General features: G+C 35.3%; 2 protein-coding genes across 5 annotated transcripts; both read right to left on the bottom strand.

The window, feature by feature from the left end:
* Positions 1-1,757: 1,757 nt before the first annotated feature.
* LOC116125953 (cation/calcium exchanger 1-like) lies at positions 1,758-3,700 on the bottom strand. Its single transcript, XM_031411662.1, has one exon. It carries the CDS (start codon positions 3,575-3,577, stop codon positions 1,829-1,831), a length of 1,749 nt encoding a protein of 582 aa, XP_031267522.1. The 5' UTR covers positions 3,578-3,700; the 3' UTR covers positions 1,758-1,828.
* A 2,767-nt stretch (positions 3,701-6,467) lies between these two features.
* On the bottom strand, positions 6,468-15,147 carry LOC116125954 (protein EMSY-LIKE 4-like). 4 transcript variants are annotated; one of them, XM_031411663.1, is made up of 8 exons: positions 13,772-13,933; positions 13,434-13,549; positions 13,166-13,275; positions 12,791-13,040; positions 11,407-11,634; positions 7,660-7,731; positions 7,471-7,525; positions 6,468-7,382 (listed from the first exon to the last, which is right to left on the bottom strand). In XM_031411663.1, the coding sequence occupies exons 1-8, from the start codon at positions 13,848-13,850 to the stop codon at positions 7,183-7,185; spliced, it is 1,110 nt and encodes a 369-aa protein (XP_031267523.1). In that variant the 5' UTR covers positions 13,851-13,933; the 3' UTR covers positions 6,468-7,182. The 4 variants fall into 4 exon arrangements, with proteins under 4 accessions (XP_031267523.1, XP_031267524.1, XP_031267525.1 ...); XM_031411664.1 differs by lacking the exon at positions 13,772-13,933 and adding an exon at positions 14,935-15,147 and having other exon boundaries at positions 6,470-7,382; XM_031411665.1 differs by lacking the exon at positions 13,772-13,933 and adding an exon at positions 14,008-14,089 and having other exon boundaries at positions 6,470-7,382.
* Positions 15,148-22,610: the final 7,463 nt, after the last annotated feature.

Here is a 22,610-nt window from a genome sequence, read left to right as displayed (position 1 = left end):
CACGTGGTTCATGCACCATTGGCTTCACCAATTTGCTAGAATCGTCCAAACTTTGATGTCACGTTCTTCTTGGGCTCACCTTTTACTTCCCCTATTTCGCTTCATGTTTAGCTTCAATGTCACAATTAACAGCTTCATAAATTATCATTAATCCTATAATATTATCAAGCAGGTAATTACTACTAAGTTAATCTAAACCCAAATTTAACAATCATGAAAATAATTAATCTTTCAGGTTTTCAAGGCATTTTTTTCTTTTATGATCAGAGGAATCTTGCCAACTTACACGTACTTCAATTAATTCTCTTAGGCCATAGAACTATAAACCGAGTAAAAGCTCAATGATCACCCCTATTCAAACTCATGACTTTTGAGTAATACATTTTAGAGTTCTAGTTGATTACTCGGTCATTTAGTGTGGTTTATCAAAGACATGTTTATTTATGAATTTGGTACACCTTTTGTTTTTATGATTTAGGATTCGTAAATCGGTTCCGTTATCAAGTAGGTAATTATTATTAAATTAATTTAAACCCAAATTTACAACTTAATCTTGGAGGTTATTAAGTTTCTAAAAGTTCAAAATTTTGAACAAGTTATCAATAGGCCAGAGCTTGAAACTCTCCTTGAAGGTGGAGGCTGGAAGAGAAGCCTTCTTTCTGTAAGTGTTGTACAAAGTTCACATAATATACTAAAAGACAAGTGTGATTATGAGGATAAGTCAAATTGATGTTGCTCAAGAGAATGGAGAGAATACGGCTGAGAATTGCTAACCAAAATTTTTTTATTTATACATATTGAGTGGTCCTCTTTTCAATACCCAATTCATATCCACCAAGACAGTGACTCTCACTCTTGTTAACAAATTAATTAGGTGAACTTATCCAACAATTTAGCTTAACTTATTTGAGTTGTTCTTATTATACTATTAATCTTTTTTTTTTTTTTATTACTTTTTTACAATAAAAACCAAAAATTATAACAAAGAGTAAACGACTGTTTCCCACCCAAGGTTTGCCTTAATGACACTTTTGCACCCAAAAAGTTTCAAAATACCACTTTCCCACCCAAAGTTTATATTTCGACCAATCACCAGCCAATTCTGACATCTTTGCGACCTCAAACCACCACCATTCTCTTTCCCAATCATCATTCATCAAAACCACTCAAACTTTGCTCCCGTATGCCCTGCCAATTGCCGGCAACCGAGCGGTTTGCAAAACACACAATCGCTCCTCCCAACTCAGATTCCAACCAATCCTGACCATCAAAATCCAACCTACCACTACCAAAAGACTTACCAGCATCCTCTCTTCAAAAGCCCCAACAACCTGGATCGAGTTTTCTCTCCGTTAGCCACCGAATTAGAAAATCTATTTAGGGTAGTAAACGAAATATAAACTTTGGATGGAAAAGTGGTATTTTAAAACTTTTTGGGTGAAAAAAGTGTCATTAAGGCAAACCTTCAGTGGGAAAAGTCGTCTACTCTTATAACAAACATGATATCAAAAGTATTTTTCAGGATTCCAATTACTCCTACTAATTAATTAATAAAATAAGTTCCTCTTTTACAAATAGGAACAATTGTGATAATTAAGAAGTTTCTTGATACCCTTTTAATATGTGGGCCAACAAATTGCTTCTAATCTTTGAAATAGTTTGCCTTATAATAAGATGTGATAATCAATAGAGAGAATTCTAATATAATATTATAAGCTTGTAGCTATAAGACAATAAACAAAGAAACCAAGTAGCTTGGTTTACGTGTTGATTTTTATGATAGTAAAATCACTATAAAATATGTATAATGACAAAAATACAAAATTAATCAGTGAAGTTTTAGAATACCAAGAGCTCTAGCCACCCTCAGAGAAAGAAAACAAGAATAAATGGCCAAAAGTCCACACCCTAGAGACCTATCCAGCCTCATACTTTTTCTGGGCAAAATTACCAGTGCCCAGAGCAAACCTCCAATCAAAAACGCTAAAGTCTCATAGAGAGAAGGATCTTTAGGAATTTGATAAGCCGCTGGATATTCTGAAGCTGATGAAAAAACAAGTGACATCCCAAGACCCACTAGTGTGTTGAACATTGGCCCCGCATAGCAGCCTGTTATCGCAATTTGTGCCCCGTCTGCCCCACCATTCATCGCCATTGCAACATTTGATATCAAATCCCCAAGTGAATTTCCCCAAGCTAAAACAGTAAGTCCAAGAACTGAAGGGCTTATTCCGAGAATATTCCCAATTGAAACTAGTAAAGACACCAATTCCTCCGCAGTAATATATGTCCATGTTACACTCATCAGAAACCCACCAGCCAGCCAAGGAAGCAAGCAGTTTTTTGGAGGACTTGAGTTTTTTGTAGTGACATAGGCAAGATTCCCGAGAATTACTGCAATCACTCCTGCAGCCATGAAAGTCACCAGGCTGATCCTGGAGCCCGTGTGTTTTTCCCTTTGGGTGTTGTAGATTGCTGCCAAGAGAAGTGGCGCCAGTGTTACTGAAATTACTGCATATGTTTTTGACCATTTCTCCTCACTAACAACTGGAATTGTGAGTCTTCTTGGCAAGTATAGAGGTAACTCCAAAACATTTAAAAGCTTGAGAAAGTAATAAGAAAAGGATAAATCGTGCTCATGATGATGTTGATTTTGCAGGCTGCTGTTTTTGATCTCTATTAAAATTGGTTTTTCGTCATCTACATAACCGAGTAATGGTATGCCTCTTTCTGCAAATTCATCCTCGCTGTTTACAAAGAAAGTACTCCTTGGAACATCAAACAGGTGGTTCATGTTTCTCTCTTTTCTTTTCTGATAGAAATATGAACCAGAAACAGCTGAAATATAGACGAAGTAAATAGAAACAAAAAGAATTGCGCCCAACAAGCTGATTTTTCCGATAAGAAGTATCAAGACAAGAGCCAGAAGAGCTGATAAAAAGAAGAGAGCATCTCTGATGAAGCTATGCTTATCAACTGAAATCTCCTGAGGACTCGTGAAAATACTTATAACTCCAACGACAACACTGGAGATGAAAAAGGCACCACCCAAAATACTATTCAAGCCAACATCTCCATCGTTAGATCTCGTGAAGGAAACAATGCTAGCGAAAACATCAGAAGCTCCATTTCCGAGAGAAAGGAGAGTGATTCCCGCTATAGTTGGAGGGAGTTTCAGGATTCTGGATAAACTCTCTAAAGATGAACAGAAGTAATTGGCAGCTGTGTCGCCCATTAAATAGAACAAAACAAGAAGCCATAGAAGAAGAAGAAAGTGACCAAGAATGGGAAATTGGCCACAAGTGCAGTAAAAGATTCTGAGATAGTTTATATAACCTTTTGGCTCGCAACCCACTTGAGACTTGACGTACGTACACTGAGATTTGTAATCACTGTAGTCATGGAGGCCGGCGCAACCGTCGGCGACAAGTTCTCGCCGGGGGAGTAAAGAATTGAGTTGAATGGATTGGTGGGGAAAGACTGAAGATTTGAGAAAGAGAGAGAGGAGGAAGAGGAAGGAGATGTTGAGGAAAAGTAAGAGCTTTTTGGAATGAAAGTTGGAGCTGAGGATTGCCATTGAAAAAAGATTGAAGGGGGAGAGGTTAATGGAGATAATTTTTAGAAGAGAATTCCATAGTGCTGAACGAGTAAGACTTTGCCGGGGAGTAATGAGTTGTCTTCTTGGATAAGTATATAAGTAAAAAATGTATATTATCAGAAGAAGAAACTTTTGAAAGGATGAATCAATAAGACAATAAGAGTAAATGAACCGTTTATATTTTACTGTATTATTGGCCTACAATAATGTTACAAAATTTTCAGTGCGGTGAAGTGACGTTGACATGGGTAGACTTCCTAATCTGAGGAAAAAAATACATTGCAATATTGATTAACAAGTTTTAAGCAGCATACATGCTCATAAGAGTGGTAAGGACGACCTAAAATTAAATACGAGTCACACATACTTTCTTTAGCGTATATATAACATTTCTTAGTAAATACAACAAGTATAAACAGTTTCGCTATGATACATGAGTTCAGTTTCTTTAAGAACAAGATTCTCTTTTAATCCGAGCTTTTTCAAGGACTTGTAATGTAATTAATAGTTTTATAATAGACTAAAAAATATAAATTATAAATAAATGAAAGAATTAAGATTTGAGTTTCCTATTTTTATTAGAATAAACGAAATTTTCTCACCCAAGGTTTGCCTTAATGACTCTTTCCCACTCAAAGTTTATATTTTGTTACTACCCAAAGCCGATTCCAGCAGCGAAAATTCTTTCCGTCATCACCATTTGAACCTTCGGTCTCCTCTCTACAAAATTCTTTTCACTCTAGCACCTGATTTCTCGTTGATTGTTGGTCATCGCACAGCTAGAGTTTCTTATTTTTAGTTGATTTTCGGCTAATTTTGACTGCAAATATTCAATCAGTCACTACCATTCAGTCCACCGGCATCCACTCTACAAAACCCCTCTCATCCAAGCTTTTGATAACTTGTAGAACACTGGTTGAGAAAGTGAAGTGTATTTTGGATATTAACGAGATATAAATCTTGGGTGAGAAAATAGTATTTTGAAACTTTTTGAGTGAAAAAGTGTCATTAAGGCAAACCTTGGGTGAGAAAAAGTCGTTTACTCTTTTTATTAACCACCCATCACAACAGTGTATTTAGTTTATGTGAAGCTCATACCAAGAGGGTATCCTTATTCAAAATCAAAATTCACAAATGTCAAAAATTAGGTAAAAAAATCTTAATTTTTATTTATTTATTTTTAAATTGATCGCTATTCACCATGACTAATTAACAGTAAAGTTAGAAAGTTTTGACAAAATATACGTAATATAGATTTATATGTAACGTTGAAGGCTTGAAGCACATCCATAACAATATATAATTGAGTAAACACTTTTCCCACCCAAGGTTTTCCTTAATAACTTTCCCACCCAACAAGTTTCAAAATATCACTTTTCCACCCAAAGTTTATATTCCTACCAATTGCCACCTGATTCCAGCATCTTTGCGATCCCAAACTACCACCATTCTCTTTTCCGATTATCACTCACTAAAACCTCCTCAAACCTTGTTCTTGATGACCCTATCAATCGTTGAAAATCGAGCAATTTATGGAATGCGCAACCGTCTATCCCAAGTCGGATTCCGACAAATCCGAACCACCAGAATCCAAACTTTCATCACCAAAAGACTCATCGGAATCCCCTCTTAAAAAACCCCAATAGCTTGGACTGAGTTTTCTCTCTATTGACCACCGAATCGGAAAATATATTTTGGGTATTAATGGAATATAAACTTTGGGTGGGAAAGTGTCATTAAGGCAAACCTTGGGTGGGAAAAAGTTGTTTACTCTATATAATTATATAAAATGCTTTGATATAAGTGTGTAAATATTGTAGCTGAACTAAAATCAGAATATTAGTAAAATGGGAAAGAATAAAGCTAATGGAGTGGGGGTAGATTTTAGCTATGGATGTGATATTATGGAGGGCCTACATTAAGAAAGATGATTATGTTTAGAAGAATGGAGAAATGGGAAGGAGGGTTGATTGTTTGTTCATTGTTTTAAGTTTTCTGGAAGACAATAATGAAGTTCCATTGACATCTGGGTATGTTTTGTATGCTTCAATCTCAAATGGAAATCTTCATTTCTGTTCATCATTACAATTTTTCAACCTTCATTTGTTTGTACCTCTAATAAGTTAACTCGACGAAACTTCCACTCACCAAAGAGAATATAAATTCTTGAGGAAGAGAGGTCAATTTATAATGTTCATTGGATGTTACAAATTAACTATCTAAACAGATGCCCGCTTAATTTTATTATCAGTTGTTAGCTAACTGGTAATGATGGAAATTATCCAACACACACTGGCAATCTTGTCCAATATAAATAATTATGACTTTTATTTTGGGCTTAAAACTCTCACAACACTACAATTTGCTCATAATTTTTTTTTTTTTTACTCGGGTGTCCGAATCAATTTGTGCATACCTCAATTAATATCTGAGACCCATCGAACACCCTACAAACCTAATGTTTCAAATAAACCACAAATAAGGTAGGTGACTCCTAGGTGGTTTAAACCCATAAAATCAAAAGTAAACTTTTTTAACCATCGGGCCAATCTCATGATTTCTTTTCAAACACCTAATTCTCAAGCATTTGCATTTAATTAAATGTTTAACATTGAGTTAATTTCCTGGAGAAGCTGAATTGCTCATAGAAGAATTAGGCTGTGCAATGTATAGTTAGAGGGCTGTACATTTCGATGACAAAACTCTGTTACTATCAAATTCAAAGCAACACCTTTTATCCTCCACCCTTGCCCATATCTGCCAGCATCTCATTTTCGTTTCTCCTAATAAATTTGGCATCAAATATTTGAAACACTTCTTCAAAAAACAATAATAATGAAAACTCTTTTGGTAGTAAATAACTAAATAAACAATGTTCTGAAAAACATGTAGAAACATGTTTTGCTGTATAGTTTAGGTTCATAAATTTGTCACAATTGCTAGAACTAGTTCTGGCAATGAAAATGAATTCTGTTTTCCAACCTCCGATATACGGGTGGCCTGTACTTAGAGACACTCCATGGCTTAGAGGACCTTCTTATCTATCAATTATAAACACTCAGCAATAAAGGCATGTACAAAGTCCAGATTAACACATTCTATACGGGGATTCTCAATGCATACAATAAAGGAATCCTGCAGCTCTGATTGAGGTGAGGAGGCACTCAGTCCCGTTGACAATAGCACTCTGATCTCTGATTGTGCTCACAGCTAATAGAGGAGCCAGTGAAAGCCCTTAATCAATTAAGTTTATACGAAATGCTTTAGAACTTAACCAAGAGTCAAGAACCTGCAGAGACGAAAAATCTCAAGATATGACTCACTATCTGCAAAAAGTGATGAACACATTCAAGTATATGGTTAAAAGTACACATGCAGTTGGTGTTCAATTGAAATCAGCGGCTATTAAGTTGGAGACCTAGATGCCACTGTCATATAGAATAAAAGTATACTCTGAATGAAAAGGCCTAGAACGACAGCAAAATACTAAAATCACCATTCAATGACTAGTTTGTGAACAACCCATATGATGAACCCTGCCTGAGGTCAGTGTCATATCTACATCATTTAAGTACAAGGCCTGGTCAAGGCGTATCTTCATCACCTTGCACACCCAGGAAAGGGGCCCCCATTCTGACAGATTGCGTCTGACCAAAAGCCTCACTATGATAGCCATGAAACCCGCCTATCTGTCTATACAAGTTGCAGTGTGCTTCCATTCCCTGTCCATTTCCAGGATGCTTCTTGTGGGAGTAGTGATGCTGCGTTTCGTAGGGAGGCTCATCTGGAAATTTAAATATGTCCATGAACTTCAGATACAAACAAGTCAAAGAGAATAAACAACAAGGTTATAGAGAAAAAGTGACTCCCACCATCTGACACATCAGCAAGTTTATCAAGCGCATCTAAGAGAGTTCTTTCATGCTCCTACAAACAATTTTAAATTTACAGTATCACTAATTGTGACAAATAGAAAATCCAAGCAAGCTCTTATCAACCAGATAACAATATGCAAAAAGAATAACATCATATGGATTGTATAAAGAGGGGATCGAGGATACTCTTAGGGTTAACTTTGCCTTCTCAATTTGAACTGGGTTAGGGTTTTTAGTACCATAAATTGTCCTCTCCACCTGCCAAATGCAAAGAGTTCAGAGATTTCAACAGAAAAGAACTTCTAAAGATAATCAATGTGTAAAGTATGCTAAAACGCTCAACATACACACACTAAAGAGAAAAAGTTAATCAAAGTGATCCTCTGCCAATCAAAACTCGTGAGAATTTTACTGGATGGGCATAATCCAATACAGAAGAATCTTAGTGCATAACAGAGCTCTGTGGCTAAGATGAAACCATAATTTCTAGAGAATTTGGCTTTCATTTGTTTAGTATCCAATAATGACTGGCTCTTTACCAGGTTCATTTAAGGCATTGCCTAGTGTCATAGCCCAACTATTTCCCTGCACGGACTGTGCAGCCTTAGGCGCTAACTTCTTCTGTTGTTAGTCCAATGTAAGCCATGGGTTGAAACAGATGACATTTTATAGAAGTGACAGAAGTCTTTCAGAAAGTTGAGCACCTTTACTTAGACAGTAGGCAGTAACAAAATTAAATTTTCTACCACATATTCATGTGTCCAAAATCAGTATCTGTTAAAAGGTGCAATTAAAGAGTCTTCAAGTACCTTGAGTAACTAAAATGACTAGGCTAAAACTAATTAATTTCAGCACAAATTCAAGTGATATATAGTCCAAGTAGAGGATAGCTTTTCAAAAGGAGTCACGAGATCAAACATACTATTAAAATCAAGCAACCATGTACAGAACATCCTCGGTTCTGCATACAATAAACAAGAGATCATAGATTGTATACTTTAACTTCACCAAATTTGTTTCTCTATACAAGCTTTAGCATAATAATACTCTTTACAAGAAATGTTGGCAATATAGAGTCCTGCACTAGACAAGGTGGACAACACTGCTGCATGGGCATGTGCTATAAACATGGAAGTAGGAATCCATTTACGCAGCTGCTGCATATGGTTGTGTGACATACACGGATATGCACTATAAGGTGACAGATGGCGACGACCAAAGCAATCTTCTACCCATACATAGGACAACATTATTGGCCACAGCATATGAGCAGGAGTAGAGGTGGAACAAATGGGCCGGGTTAGGCGGGTCAACCCTAACCCGGCCCGCAATGAAGAGAGTTCAACCTGGACCACCATATTGGTGGTCCAGGTATATGGCGGGCCGGGTTGAACCCAACCCGCCAGCAACCCCCGTGCGGGCCAGGTTGCTATATGGCAACCCGCCAACCCGGCAGGTTGCTATTTGTTTGCAATAGCCAACCCGGCGGGTTGGCCCAAAAAAAACTAAAAAAAATAAAAAATTAATTATTTTTTTCAAGTGTCCCCCATTTTTTTAATTCTTTTAATTAAACTACTATGATTGAACTCTTACAAATAATTTTACACAATAATATTAAACTATATTTCTAAATCATAAATATTAAAATGTATAAAACTTCGTAATATTTGACACATTGCTATTATTATTTTTTATGGTACGTAAAATATAAAAAAATTAAATACTGAAGTCTTATTCTCAAATTTCCATGTCTTGTATAAAATATAATTCATTCTTATACTAAAGTTTCATTATATTACAATTTTATTGTATTAAAATTGAATTAATATTTGAAATGTTAATAAAAAAAAATTAATTTAATTGAATTATTGATATTTGAAAAGTTAACTAAAAACAATTACATTTATTTATTTATAAATCGTTAATTATTTATTTGAAAAGTTAACTAAATAAAACAAAATCAAAAAAGGGGGTTAACCCAGCCCGACCCACAGCCTAACCCGAGGGGTTAGGGTTGGCAAGCCGGGCTGGGCCAACCATTCCCCCAAAAATGGCGGGCCTAACCCGGCCTGCCTTTGTTGGCGGGCGAGTTAGGACCAACCCGCCGCGGGCCGGGTCAGGTAGGACCAAGCGGATTACTTTTCCAACTCTAAGCAGGAGAGTTAATTGATTATAAAAAATCCAGCTTTCCCAAAAACGGGTCCTTGGGGAGGGTGATCGGTCCCTCCTCCAGGGCCCGAGCCCAGATAATTTCAAAAACCCCCTGACCCAATTACCAAAACCCCCTTATAATATATGAAATGCATAATAAATTTAGGGGTTGAAAATAATTTTACAATGAGGGGCTAAATTGTGATTTTTAGGCCCATAGGACTGGTCCTAAACAGACCAGGCTAGGGCCTGGGACTGGTCCGGGCCCTCACAAAAGTGACAGGCCCAGGCCGGTCCCAACCAATTTGAGGGACCAGGCCCAAATTGGGACTGGTCCTAGTTGCACCCGAGCCCAGGCCTGGGACCGTCAGGCCCAACTTTTGCCCACCTCTAATAAAAAAGCTACAAAGGGTGAATTGAGCTAGAAACAAAATAGAATCCACAAAACATCATACTCAAGTTGTGAACTTCTACTTTACCCATTATGCTGCTGCCATATGTTTTCTTAGCCTATTATCATCCATAATCTTAAAAAACAGAAAAAAGAAATTCTTGTTTCTTCTCACCCCAAAAAAAATAAAATAAAATAAATAAAAAAAATAAAAAAATTATCTTCAAGTCTTGTCTCTGCACATCATAGCAGCTCCTTCAACAGTAATAACACCACAACTGGGACCAGGTTCTATAGAAGCTGGAGCTGCCAGATAAGGTGACAAAGTCTAATACTTGGAATAAGCATCAAGCTCATAACTAAGACTTGCACACAATGAGAAAAAGAGTGTGTGAATTTTTTAATTCCTAGGCATATTTAAAAAAAAAAAAAAAACCCAAGCCTTGTTCTATGGAGATGAGAACCCCAATAACTTCCCTATGTGGCTTTGAAGGAATATTTACAAAATTATTAAAGGGATTTTCCTCCAATACTAGTATTGATATTGGAAAAAGAAAGACAACTAATATAGAATGTGAAACTTGTAACATAAAGGATGCAATGAGCAAAATAATAGATTGGTAGGTATTCATGCCCATAAAAGGGTTCAACACAGAAAACTCGTAACATGAAATGTAAAACTCGTAGCATCAAACGGTATCAATACTGGCCAGTATTTTACAGATCTCAACTGTATCAAACTAACCCAGATAACATTTTACCAATTCATGCTCCTAGCATGCCTTATGTTAAACAAAGTTATATAGCATCAGTATAAATCAACCCAAGCTGCACTACTAAGATTGGTATAATCCAAATATCAGAACTAACTGTAAAATACCGGGAAACACTATAACAACTACATTTTCTAAATGCCAATCTTAAAGACAACTAAAGTTTCAATCCTACTCAAATCTCTCGAAGTTCGTCCTATTTCACATAGATGTCAAATTTTCATAGCCTATTTCCATAATTCTAATGAATTCAACTTTTATACTTTTACCAATTGCATTCCTCAAAATCGTGTGAACACGGTTTTTCTATATATCATACTAATATATTGGTTTAGCTGCATGTTTTCGTTGGTTTATAGATTATGATATATTGGTTTATCACTATTCATAATAATCAGAATAGACTGCACATGAACAGTATTAACTTTACCAAGCTCTCAGAAAATGGTCCAAGGTCCAAATCCGGTAGATCACTATTCATATATGACATGGCAAAATAGATTATTACTGATTACTTTTTTGACATCCAAGATTTTTTTGTTAAATTAGAGACCAACTCTATTGAAATTTTAATATATCAGTAACTCATAAAATCAAACACTAAGCTTTCAGCCTCACCTTGTGAATAAGCTTATCTGTTGCATGGATCTCAATTACATCCGAACTTTTCTTAACATGAGGTGCATCAATTTCAATACCTTTCTTTGATTGAGATTTCCCCAGTACTTTTCGTTTGCCATCAGATGGTGCCTGATTATTATGATTTACTATTTTCATAGACTGCTCAGGATTCCCAGAGGAGATCATAGCCAATTCACGGTTAGGTTGATCATCCCTGAATTGCACCTGGACATAGTGAAGACATTGACACCATGCATGCAAATATCATAACTATGGAGCCCAGATTCTAAATTATTAAACTCATCTAATAATCAGAGACAAATAATGAAGGAAATAAATAAATATCTAAAAATTTAAATTGGAATCATATGTAACAACTCAGTAAATCTGTAAAAATGGACAATTATCTAACAAATATCATTCAAACGATCATTTTTATGAAAAGAGAAAAATAATAATCATCATTCTGAATCATATCTCTTGACTTGCTAACTGAAACTGGAACTAACAAAGTTATAGTTCTCTCAGAAAGTTATTAATTCACCAACAGGGAAAAAGATTAGATAGATCAACTTTTGCCAATTATAATGTCACCTTCCACTAAAACTTGCGCACTAACATTTAAATTTCCAAAGTAAACATAAATTCAATCAAGAATACAATTTCTCAAATCCTCTATACCACATAAACCATACCTCACACACAGAAAGAACAAATTATTATATTATCGTGGTCTTAAATCCAAAGTTCAAAGATAAAACAATCTTGCACAAAACAAACAGTTGACAATTCAATGAAATCCACAAACCATCTCATTGGTTGCATTGCCAAAAATAACCCTAACACTTCCAATTCTTGTCACAGGAAGCAAAATTTAGATTAATAGGAACTAAATTTAAATCAGCAAATTCAAGATTATTTTTGGTAGTTCAGTTCTTAAGTTCAAGTCTCACCAGGCAAAACAAGATTAAAATAATAATAATAATACTAAGAATATTATATGGTAAAATTTTGGCCTTAATTGAAAAACTTGGACCTCATTAATTAACTTCATTGAACTTAGTTTGACACATTTCAGAGCAGTATACTAAATTATAGGTTAGACTTAATTAGATGAGGAAAAAAATCTGATAACTATGTATGAACATTAATGCTTAATACATGGCTCCTCTTTTAGTTAAAAAAATTTCTCCAAATGTGTCTCCAGTTTTCTGTCCATTGTATTCAGCAATAGGTTCATTTTTTTAAGGATTTGGTGGGGTCAGATATCCTTTCAAAATTAATATTTGACACATTTTTTTACAAAGGATTGCATTGTAATACAGTGAAACAGAGAACAAATGAAAAATAATTAACCATCTCAGCTTGTACTACTACTTACAGGCACTGGAGAAGGAAGAGTTCCAGACGAAGGTTGAATGTGTGACACACATTTCCGAGATTGCATTCCTGCAGTAGGTAGACTATATGGAACATATTTCTGAGATTTTGCGACTGAAGCATGAGAAATTTTCATTCTTTTTGGGACAGTGTTGCAAACTGAATCAGGAGCAAAGCCTGGATGAAAGCTGGAAGCATTCACTTTTCCATAAAGTGGTTCTTGAGCATGGTGAGAACCTTTCCGCCATTCCCTACATCAAATGTGCCATCAGCAAAGTGTAAGAAGATCACCCACAAATTGAGTTAATATAATAATCAAAAATAAGAAAAACATACTACAGCATAATAAGATGAATAAGAAAAGAATTGCAAACACCTTATCATTTTGATTGACTTGTCAGAGTTGATTTGCAAAAGAAGTTCTCCATGTTCTGTATCGGTAACATTAAGTTCCTTTCTCAATTCAGTAATAAGCCCTTCCTTGCCCTGTGCAGTGACAAGGATTTTTTATTTTTTTTTTTGGGGGTGATTATGACGGACCAATGACGATAAATTCAAAATATAACATGCAAGATGAAGGCAATTCATACAACTAAAAGATGTACTGTAGGGAAAAATAATGGGTCAAAACCACAATAGCATACCCACGACAGAAGATCAGATTGGGCAATGAAAGCCCTCAAAACATAACTGTATGCCTCTTTCTCCATACAGTGAATTTGAAGCTTTATGTCTTCATCCATTCCACCAAGTTCTGCCACTGAAAAATTTCACTAGCATAAGCATAGAAAAGGCGATGTATTTTTTCAGCACCAAAATATCTTCACACAAGTTCTGATGTAACCATCATCTAATCATTCAATATTACAGAAACTCATACCCACCCCACTATAGTCAAGGGAAAAAATATAAAAAGAGGTTCGGGTACTCTTCTGTAAAAAAAAAAAAAAAAAGCAACAGCAGTCAGACTTATAGAAATTACATCTCTGTTTCAGTTGCTGATAAGGAAAAAAAAAGTAAACAGAATTTTTTTCCATCCTGCCCAAAGAATAAAGAGACATGGATATCACTCTTTTATTTATGCTTTTTACCAAAAATAAAGAGACAAAGAAAAGGAATTAAATGGAAGTTCTTGTTTCAAGATGTTTTAGACTTAAAAATTGACCCACAAGAAGGTATTATATTATGAAGGCAAAGCTCAACTCTTTGCAGCAAAACCTTTTAAAGTAGAATCCAAGCGTTTTCTTTAATATATGCTTTTCAAATCTGAGTAGCTTCTTTTTAATTGTATGTGAATTTTTAAAACTCTTTACATTCCTTTCTTTCTTTCTTTCAGTCCGGTAATGCTAGAAAATGTGTGTGTGCGCATGTGTCCCGTTATAATTTTTTAATCATTACTAGTATCTATTGAAGACTAAGAAATTCTTAAACAGCAAGTCAAATGCCAAACCAAGTTCATGATTATTAAGTTAACAACCATTACAAGTGCTACATAAAAGTGGGTCACAGCTGCCACGAAAATCCCAGACAAACCATATACATAAATGGCCACTCTCTTTCTCTTTCTTTCATATTATATTCTTTATTTTAATATTCCCACTTCACGCATATAAACACACTCTACTGTGGTGTATACTAAAATAAAAAAAGGAAACTAAAAACCACAGAAATTACTTTCCCAAGATCCCAAAAAAGCCACCTGTGAGGACAAATTATTTCACTATGACCTCGCTAATTCCACATCTCAAAACCCCAAAATAGCACTGAATAATCTAAGTTTTCTCTGGCTTTCACTTACAGAAAGCAAAACACTTTGCATAGCACAATAAAGTTTAGCACCAAAACTTCAGTTCATTCTCTATGCCTCTCATAGTACATTTTATCCGGAAACAAACAGATAATAAAACAAGCAAAATAACCAAGTGCAAGGTAAAATGAAGCAAAGTCAAAATCCTTGAGGTCCAAAAACATGGAAATTTAAGAAATTTAAAGTAATTAGTTAACCAAATGACCATAGCAAAATAGCACATTGAAGTGAAGTAACTCAGCCAGGGACCACAAGATATAAATTGACACAATCTGTGGTTAACTCAACATTTTCTCGGGAAACTACCAGGAAATGAGGGAAAGGAAGAAGGAACTTACTTGTGGGGTTGTGATTGACGTAAGCCATTGGAACTGTAGGCGCTGGAGGGTTGAGTAGAGGTTTAACCAGACTGAAAGGAGAAGTTTTTAGTTAAGTGTAAGAGAGTGAGGGTCGTCTATGGTGACGATTTGCCGGAATTTTATGGCGGGAACCGAAACCCTACCATCCACCGACATTCCGGCTCACATTTCGCCTTTTGCCCTTTTTAGTTTTTACTAATGCCTCTGTAATTTTTTTATTTTGTTTTTTTGTTTTAAAATTTCTAAAGAGGTTATTTTTAAACATACCTGAAGTTTTTTTGTGAAACTCCCCAGATCCAATAAGTTTCAAAAACTATCAAAATTCTACCTATTGTTTAATTCCATAGATAAGTTTAAACAGAAAAGATACAGCCACCGAAGGTTATACACCGAATTCATGCACCAAATGACGTAGCAAAATCCTGACCATCGATTAATATTAAGTCAAAATTAATCAATAGTTAGGATTTTGTCACGTCATTCGGTGCATGAATTTGGCGCACTACTTCAGTGACTATAGCATTACTCAAGTTTAAAAGCACATTTATTTTAGAGTTTGTTTGATTCAGAGAATATTGTATTACTGGGAATATTATATTAATGAAAAAATAGGTTACCTTAAAGATTATTAAAAATATTTAGAAAAACGTATTTGGTTAGGTTGTAATAAATTGGTGGGTATGTTATTGATATGTTTGTTTGAAAAGAATAAATTGGTGAGTATATTATTTAGATTACTAAATTATCCTCATTTTCAAATATTAATATAATTTTTTTTTTTTTTTTTTTTTTTNTTTTTTTTTTCATAATAAATTATTATTTTAATTTCATTAATCCAATCTAATTTATTAGATAGCATGGAAATAATTTAAAATATGAAATGTGTTTTGACTCAATATCATAATTAAGCAAATTACTATTTAATTCAAGAAAATTATTCATCACAAAATGAATACAAAGAGGTAAGTGAAAACGTGAACTCTACATATTACTTTTGAGTTTAAAATGTAAAGGTGTCAGGTGTGGGGGAATGGGCGGGAAAGTGGATGTCTTTGGGCGGGTTAGTTTTTTTATTCCCCCCCTTTTAAAACGACGTCGTTTCAATTATTATTATTTTTTTTTTTAAATTCGCGAATTATACGGATACTCCAATAATTTGAGAATAATTCGGCAGTCCTTTATAAAATGCGTAAATACTCGTTTTATACGCGTATTTACTAACTAGGCCTATTGTTTAATTCCATAGATAAGTTTAAAAGCACATTTGTTTTAGAGTGTGTTTGATTCAGAAAATATTGTATTACTGGGAATATTATATAAATGAAAAAATAGGTTGCCTTAAAGATTATTAAAAATATTTAGAAAAACGTATTTGGTTAGGTTGGAATAAATTGGTAGATATGTTATTGATATGTTTGGTTGGGAGGAATAAATTGGTGAGTATATTATTTAGATTACTAAATTATCCTCATTTTCAAATATTAATATAATATTTATTATTATTATTATTATTATTATTATTATTTTAATCATTCTTTTAACCCCCTACATTTGAGATTTTGCTAAAACACATCAGCCATATAAAAGTTTATTTTTTAACAAAAACACCCTCACCCAGCCAAGCCACTATCGGTCGCCTAAACCACCTTCGGCCGTCGATCGAAAAGTGCAACGGAAATGTTCTTTAAGGGGTTTTGAAGAAGAGTGAATGGGAGTCAATCAGTGCAAATGGGGGTGATTTCTAGTGGAAAACACGGCTAGAAAAGTGTCAAGAAAAAAGGAAATCGCGCGGAAAAGTAGTGGGCTTCGCCGACGATTAGGGGTAGCTCCACTGATGGGGTTTAGTGGGATTTGAAGAGGAAAACGAGAGGAGTAAGATGGTGGTGGTTGGGGCTGACGGTGATGCCGAAATCAACCCAAATCGGGCTTAATACTGACAACTGCGTAGAGGAAAAAGTCTAGATCCGACCAAAAAAGCCCAAATCCATGACCATCTTTCTAGCCAGATCAGTGCATGACCCACTAGATTCGGCAGGTCGTGCACCATTCCGGTGACATTGGCCGGTGGTGGCTGGTTGTCGGCAATCCTCTTGGGTGGCTTGTAAATTGTTTTAAAAACAAGGGCATTACAATCCAAAATTTTAATTATTTAGGGGTAAAATTTTAATGGTAGAGTTCATGTAAATTAATTTCAAAATAAGGGCATTATAGTCCAAAAATTTTAACAGTTAAGGGTAAAATTGTAATAAAATTAAGATTACCAAGCAATCTTAAAATGTCTAAGAAAATAGAGGTAATCAAATTACCACTTATATAACTAACAATAATTAATATCGGTTTTGGAAGATTACCATAATCTTATATTACTTGACAACCAAACATGGTAATCTAAGTAATATAAGATGATATTACCTCAATAATGTAAAATAACCCACAACCAAACACACCCTTAAGGTATTGCAAACATTAAAATGTTGGGTAATATTAAAATTTTTTAGCAAATGTTTGGTTGATTCAAGGAACGAGATAAATTAGTTTTGACATATTTGGTAGATTATGTTTCACAATAGCAATATGAAGATGACGATTTCACCCTTTTGAGGTAGATCCATTGGATTATGCAACTTGTCTGAGTTGGGGAATTTTCCCACATTTTGAAGTATTGAATTTGGGGTTGGAGACTTGTGTATAGACTTGACAATCAGGTCGTGTTAAAATGGTTTTGTATTATGTGGTATTTGTGTCAAGTTAAATTTTCCTAAACCAAACTTGATCCGTTAGTTTATTGGGTCTAAGTATGAAAACCCAAACTGAAACATTATTTATCGTGTTCATTAATACTCACAAATTCTTCTCACTAACTTTCTCTCACAAACGCGACGTGTCAGCTTACAATTGGTTAGCTCGCATGGGTCCCACCTACCCAATAATGGGTTCCGCCTTACCAAGCCAATTATGAGCTGCCACATTAGCGTTTGTGAGAGAAAATTGTGAGAAGTATCTGTCAACGTATCTTTATTCTTATCGTGTTACCTAAACCTGACCCATAAAAACCAGACCCAAACGTTATTAATTAAACAATGAAATATAATATGATTAATAAATAATTGTATACAAAAATATTAACCATCTGTTTGGTACACTTTTTAAACTCTATCATATCCTACTGGCCTATTCAATCCAGTGAAATACATATTTGTTTTAATATTAACTATTCAATTCAAAATCCAATTATATTCTATTCAACTAAAAACATTTAATAATTACCTTTCTTAATAAAAGTTTATAAATTAACAAAAGCACCCCCACCCACCCAACTACTGCTGGCAGTTGGCCACCATCATCGGACAATAGCCAGAAATTGTCGGAATGGCACATGACCTGCTAGATCTAGTCGGTCATGTGCCGACTGGCTGTTGCTAGCCAGATCCACCATGGATCTAACCGGAAACGGCTAAAGATCTGGCCGTTGACAACGACCATATCTTGGCCATCATTACTAAACCTGGCAAAACGGGTCTAGACCCGCGGGTCGGCCCGTACCCGGGTAAAAAATATAGGGTCCTGGTCCAATATATTAAACCCATTTTTTTTAGACCCATACCCGTACCTAGTCCAATAACTCATGATTTATACGGGTGAACCCGCGGGCACCCGCAGGCACCCGTATTTGCTGGTCACTATTCACTATTCAGTTCACTAATGAATTTGAATCCCTAAGTTTTTATCACGCATTCACGCCTCTCACTCTCATCTCATCTCTGATCTCTCAGTCTCAGATCGCGGCCGCATCTCATCTCTCAGACTCTCAGTAACTCAAATCTCTCCTACCTCTCAATCTCTCATCAGTCATCAGTCTTCTTCATGCCTAAAGTTCAACTCCCTGTCTTGGTGTCTCCCTCTTCGATTAATCGTCACTTTGTCAGTCATTCCCATTCCTAGTTCGGCAGTACCACAGTCGCCGGTCGCCATCACTCATCCTCATCGGCTGGTAATGAATACCTAACCCCTGATTTTGTGTGTTTGTTTTTGTTTTTTTGATAGATTTTGTGTGAGTTTTCCTTGTACGTCGATCTGTGTTGTTGAGTGTGTTTGTGTTGGGTTCCCCTAGTTGATGGGTTTTGCAAGTGGGGTTTACTTAAATGTATAAGGATGTATACTGGAATCAATTATTATCGGTTATATGTATTTGCTAGTCACTGAAATTTATATTTCCAAAACTGTTTTTCCTTAAAAATGTTGACTGATGTCTTTGCATGTTAATGATCCTTGCATGTTAAAGTTTTGATTTGCTTTTCATGTGTTGTGCAAAGAAATTGATATTAAACATGATGTTGTGGGATGTTAGTTCCATTGCTTTCGGCTACTCTGTCTCTTGGTGATGTTGTTGGAAATTTTTGTGTGCATAAATATATTTTCGGTTGGACAAGATATTAGAAAATGCTTGAGTTGGTTCATCTTCTTAATTGTTAAGCTTGCTGGAGGTTATATTAGAAAATGACTTAATAGTGTTTTTAATTCAATGTTTTGTTGGACATCCTATTTGCTTACACTCGGCTAGGATATAGTGGGAAGTTGGTTGAATTATGTTTGGCTACTGGAATCTTTTTGTAAGCATGAAATTTTGCTAGTTTATGCTGCTGCATGTTGAATTTGAGTTTTAAAATGAGAATGTATTTGCTTGCTAATTGATTTTGCATGCATTTGGTTGTTTCATAAATTGTGATGTTGGCTGGATACTTTAATTGCATGCACTCGGCTGGACAGCATTTGGGAGATGCTTGAGTTATGTATTTGATTTAAGGGGGGTTGGTTGAATACACTTGCATGCTCCCAGCTGGAATGTCTTTGAGAAAATTGATTTCATGGTGTTTTAAAATGCTGGAAGTTAAGGTAATTTGAGTGGAAATTGTATTGAGTTCTTGAGTACTGCATTTTAAATATTCAGTGGCCCCTTTTATTTCCATGAGATACACATTTTCGATGCATAACATAATTCATTACTTTTTGATATATATATATATATATATATTATATATATATATATATATATATATATATATATATATATAATAATATATATATAATATATATATATATATATAACTTTGATTTATATCTGCATATGTGATCAAATTAGAGTTTGACATGTTATTGTAGTGTTAATTGATGGATATAGAGCTTGGGTTTTGGATTTAATTAAATTGGTGTTTGGGGTTCAATGAAGTGAGTGTATAGACATTGAATAAACTTGAGAAAAACAATGGTCCTCAAAGTATTTTAGACAAGGCACTGGATGTTGAATATCTAAATAAGTGTGGCCATTTCAGAAATAAAAAAAGTTCAATTCTTCTAACTAACATGTTAACATAATATTCTTATATTTTATATTACATTTATTAATATTTTTAGTTGATCATTGTTTGTAGATGAGAGGTGAATGATGATTCAGATGATGATCTTGATGTGCCATGACTGATCTCGAGACTGTGGAATTAAGAGACTCTATCACGCCCACTGTGGGATGAACATTTGCTGTCCTAAGAATGTTTTTGTTGAATATTGGATTATGTATTTGTTTATTTAGTTGGTATTTATAGTTTATTGACTTATTTTATTTGTTTATGTGTAATTGTGTATTTTATTTTGTATTTGTTTATTTTGGTGGTATTTATAGTTTTGTATTATATGTTATTGTTTGTTTATGTGTTATTTGTTTATTTTGGTTCCTATTTGTTTATATTCTTAATTGAATTGAATTTAGAGTAGTTGATTTAGGGGGTGTAAATGTAAAAAATTAAAACTGTAGGAATTTTGGGGGTGTAATTGTCATAATTGAAAACTATTAGGGGTGAAAAAAAACTAAAATCTAGAGAGAGAAAAAACGGGTCCACCCATACGCGTATAGGGTAGGGCACGGGTCCAAAATATTAGACCCGTATATATCGACCCGTATAAGGGCCCGTACCCGTTTGACCTGGCCCATACCCAGCCCACCCACCCGTTTTGCCAGGTCTAATCATTAGGCCATCGTTGATGGCCAAGATATGGTCACTGTCAATGGCAAGATCTTTGCCCATAGATCTAGTTGTTTTTTGCCAGATCGGGGCATGATCGGCCAGATCCAACCGGTCGTGCACCATTTAGGTGACTTTCGGCCATCGTCTGGCAATAGTGGCCGGCTATTAGCAATAGTTGGGTGGGTGGGGTGTTTCTAGTAATTTATAAAAAAAAATTTTAGGGGGGGTGGTGGTGTTTATTTAAATTAACATATGCATGGGGTTAAAAAATAATATAAAAATTTTCAAAAGATCATCGAATTAACATATGTATCCTTGTACAAACTTCCCCATTTTCCATGGATCATTGAATTATTTTCACGACAATCAATATGCCCATCATCAAAGCTGAGTAGGCATTTCCCAACACAAAACCCACTCTTACTCACAAGAATGCCCACCAAATGTCCACAATTTCCACCTAGCCTATACCCACTGGATAATCATAAATTCCACCCCAACCTATACTCGCTAGATATTCATAAATTCCACCCCAGCCTATACCCGCTCGATTAAGGTGTAGTGTGCTCTTGTTAAGAGAAAGTGATACATCGAATAACTGATAGGTGAGTGAAGCCACCCAAAGAGGGAAAGGGCTACAGTCGGGTCAATGTCGATAGAGTAAAAGCCGTCGTGGACATTGGCTCTTGAAGGGGGTGCAATGTTAAGATCCCACATCGGGATCTCACACCCACCAAGTGTGGTATTTAAGTCTAGGGGCTCTCTCACCTATCAGACCGATCTTTTAGGTTGAACTCTCATTTGGGCTTGAGTTCTAACATAAAATGATTTCAATATATAACTATTATAGAATTTATTCTATAAAATGGATTCAGGTTATAAAAGAAAGAAAATCAGAGAAGAAAGAAAAAAACTATGGGCCATTCTTCTCAATGAAGGCTTTATGTAAGCAAAATTTTTTGGGCATGTTGGTTCATGGATTGGATGGCAAAAGGAATGGAATGTGATTGAGAAAGAAAAGAAAATGAGAATGAACTAAAATTACATTATTTGTTAGTGATTGTTTGGGCAAAAACCGTACTGGACCTCGTTACGCCTAATAACAAAATAAAAATATTATAGCCCAATTTTGGTTGGGCCTACGCTTAAATTTATCTTGTCAATTGACCATCCTGTGGGATGACCCAATTTGTGAGATAGAACATTCTATGGGCCTACCCATTCTACGAGCTAGACCACACCATGAGTCAGCCCTCTCCATGAGTTGGGCTACTTTATGAGTTGGGTCTCTCTACGAGCAGGGCCACTCTACAAACTGGGCCAACTTACTCTTTGGGCCACTCTAAGGGTTGGGTTTCTCTATAAGATTAAGCTAAATCGGGCTCTAACCCCTTAGCCCACTTTCGTCCCAAAATAGGAATCAAAATCCTATCACCTTTCCTAATTCATTCAAGATCCAGTATCTTACATGAATTAGTACTCTTGAACTGATAGAGGCAAGAAACAAAAGTTCCTTCCTAATTCGGACTCTCATACCAAGTAGGACTCAAAGTTCTACCAAGACTCAAGCTCTCTTGAGCTCCTATATAAACAAAGGTCAAGTCTCTCATTATGCATGCAAAAGATAGCCTAAAG

This window comes from Pistacia vera, unplaced genomic scaffold, assembly GCF_008641045.1.
Source record: "Pistacia vera cultivar Batoury unplaced genomic scaffold, PisVer_v2 Contig174, whole genome shotgun sequence".
Taxonomy (NCBI): Eukaryota; Viridiplantae; Streptophyta; class Magnoliopsida; order Sapindales; family Anacardiaceae; genus Pistacia; species Pistacia vera.
Note: the sequence above shows the minus strand (reverse complement) of the source record. Positions and strands in the feature narration are given on the sequence as shown.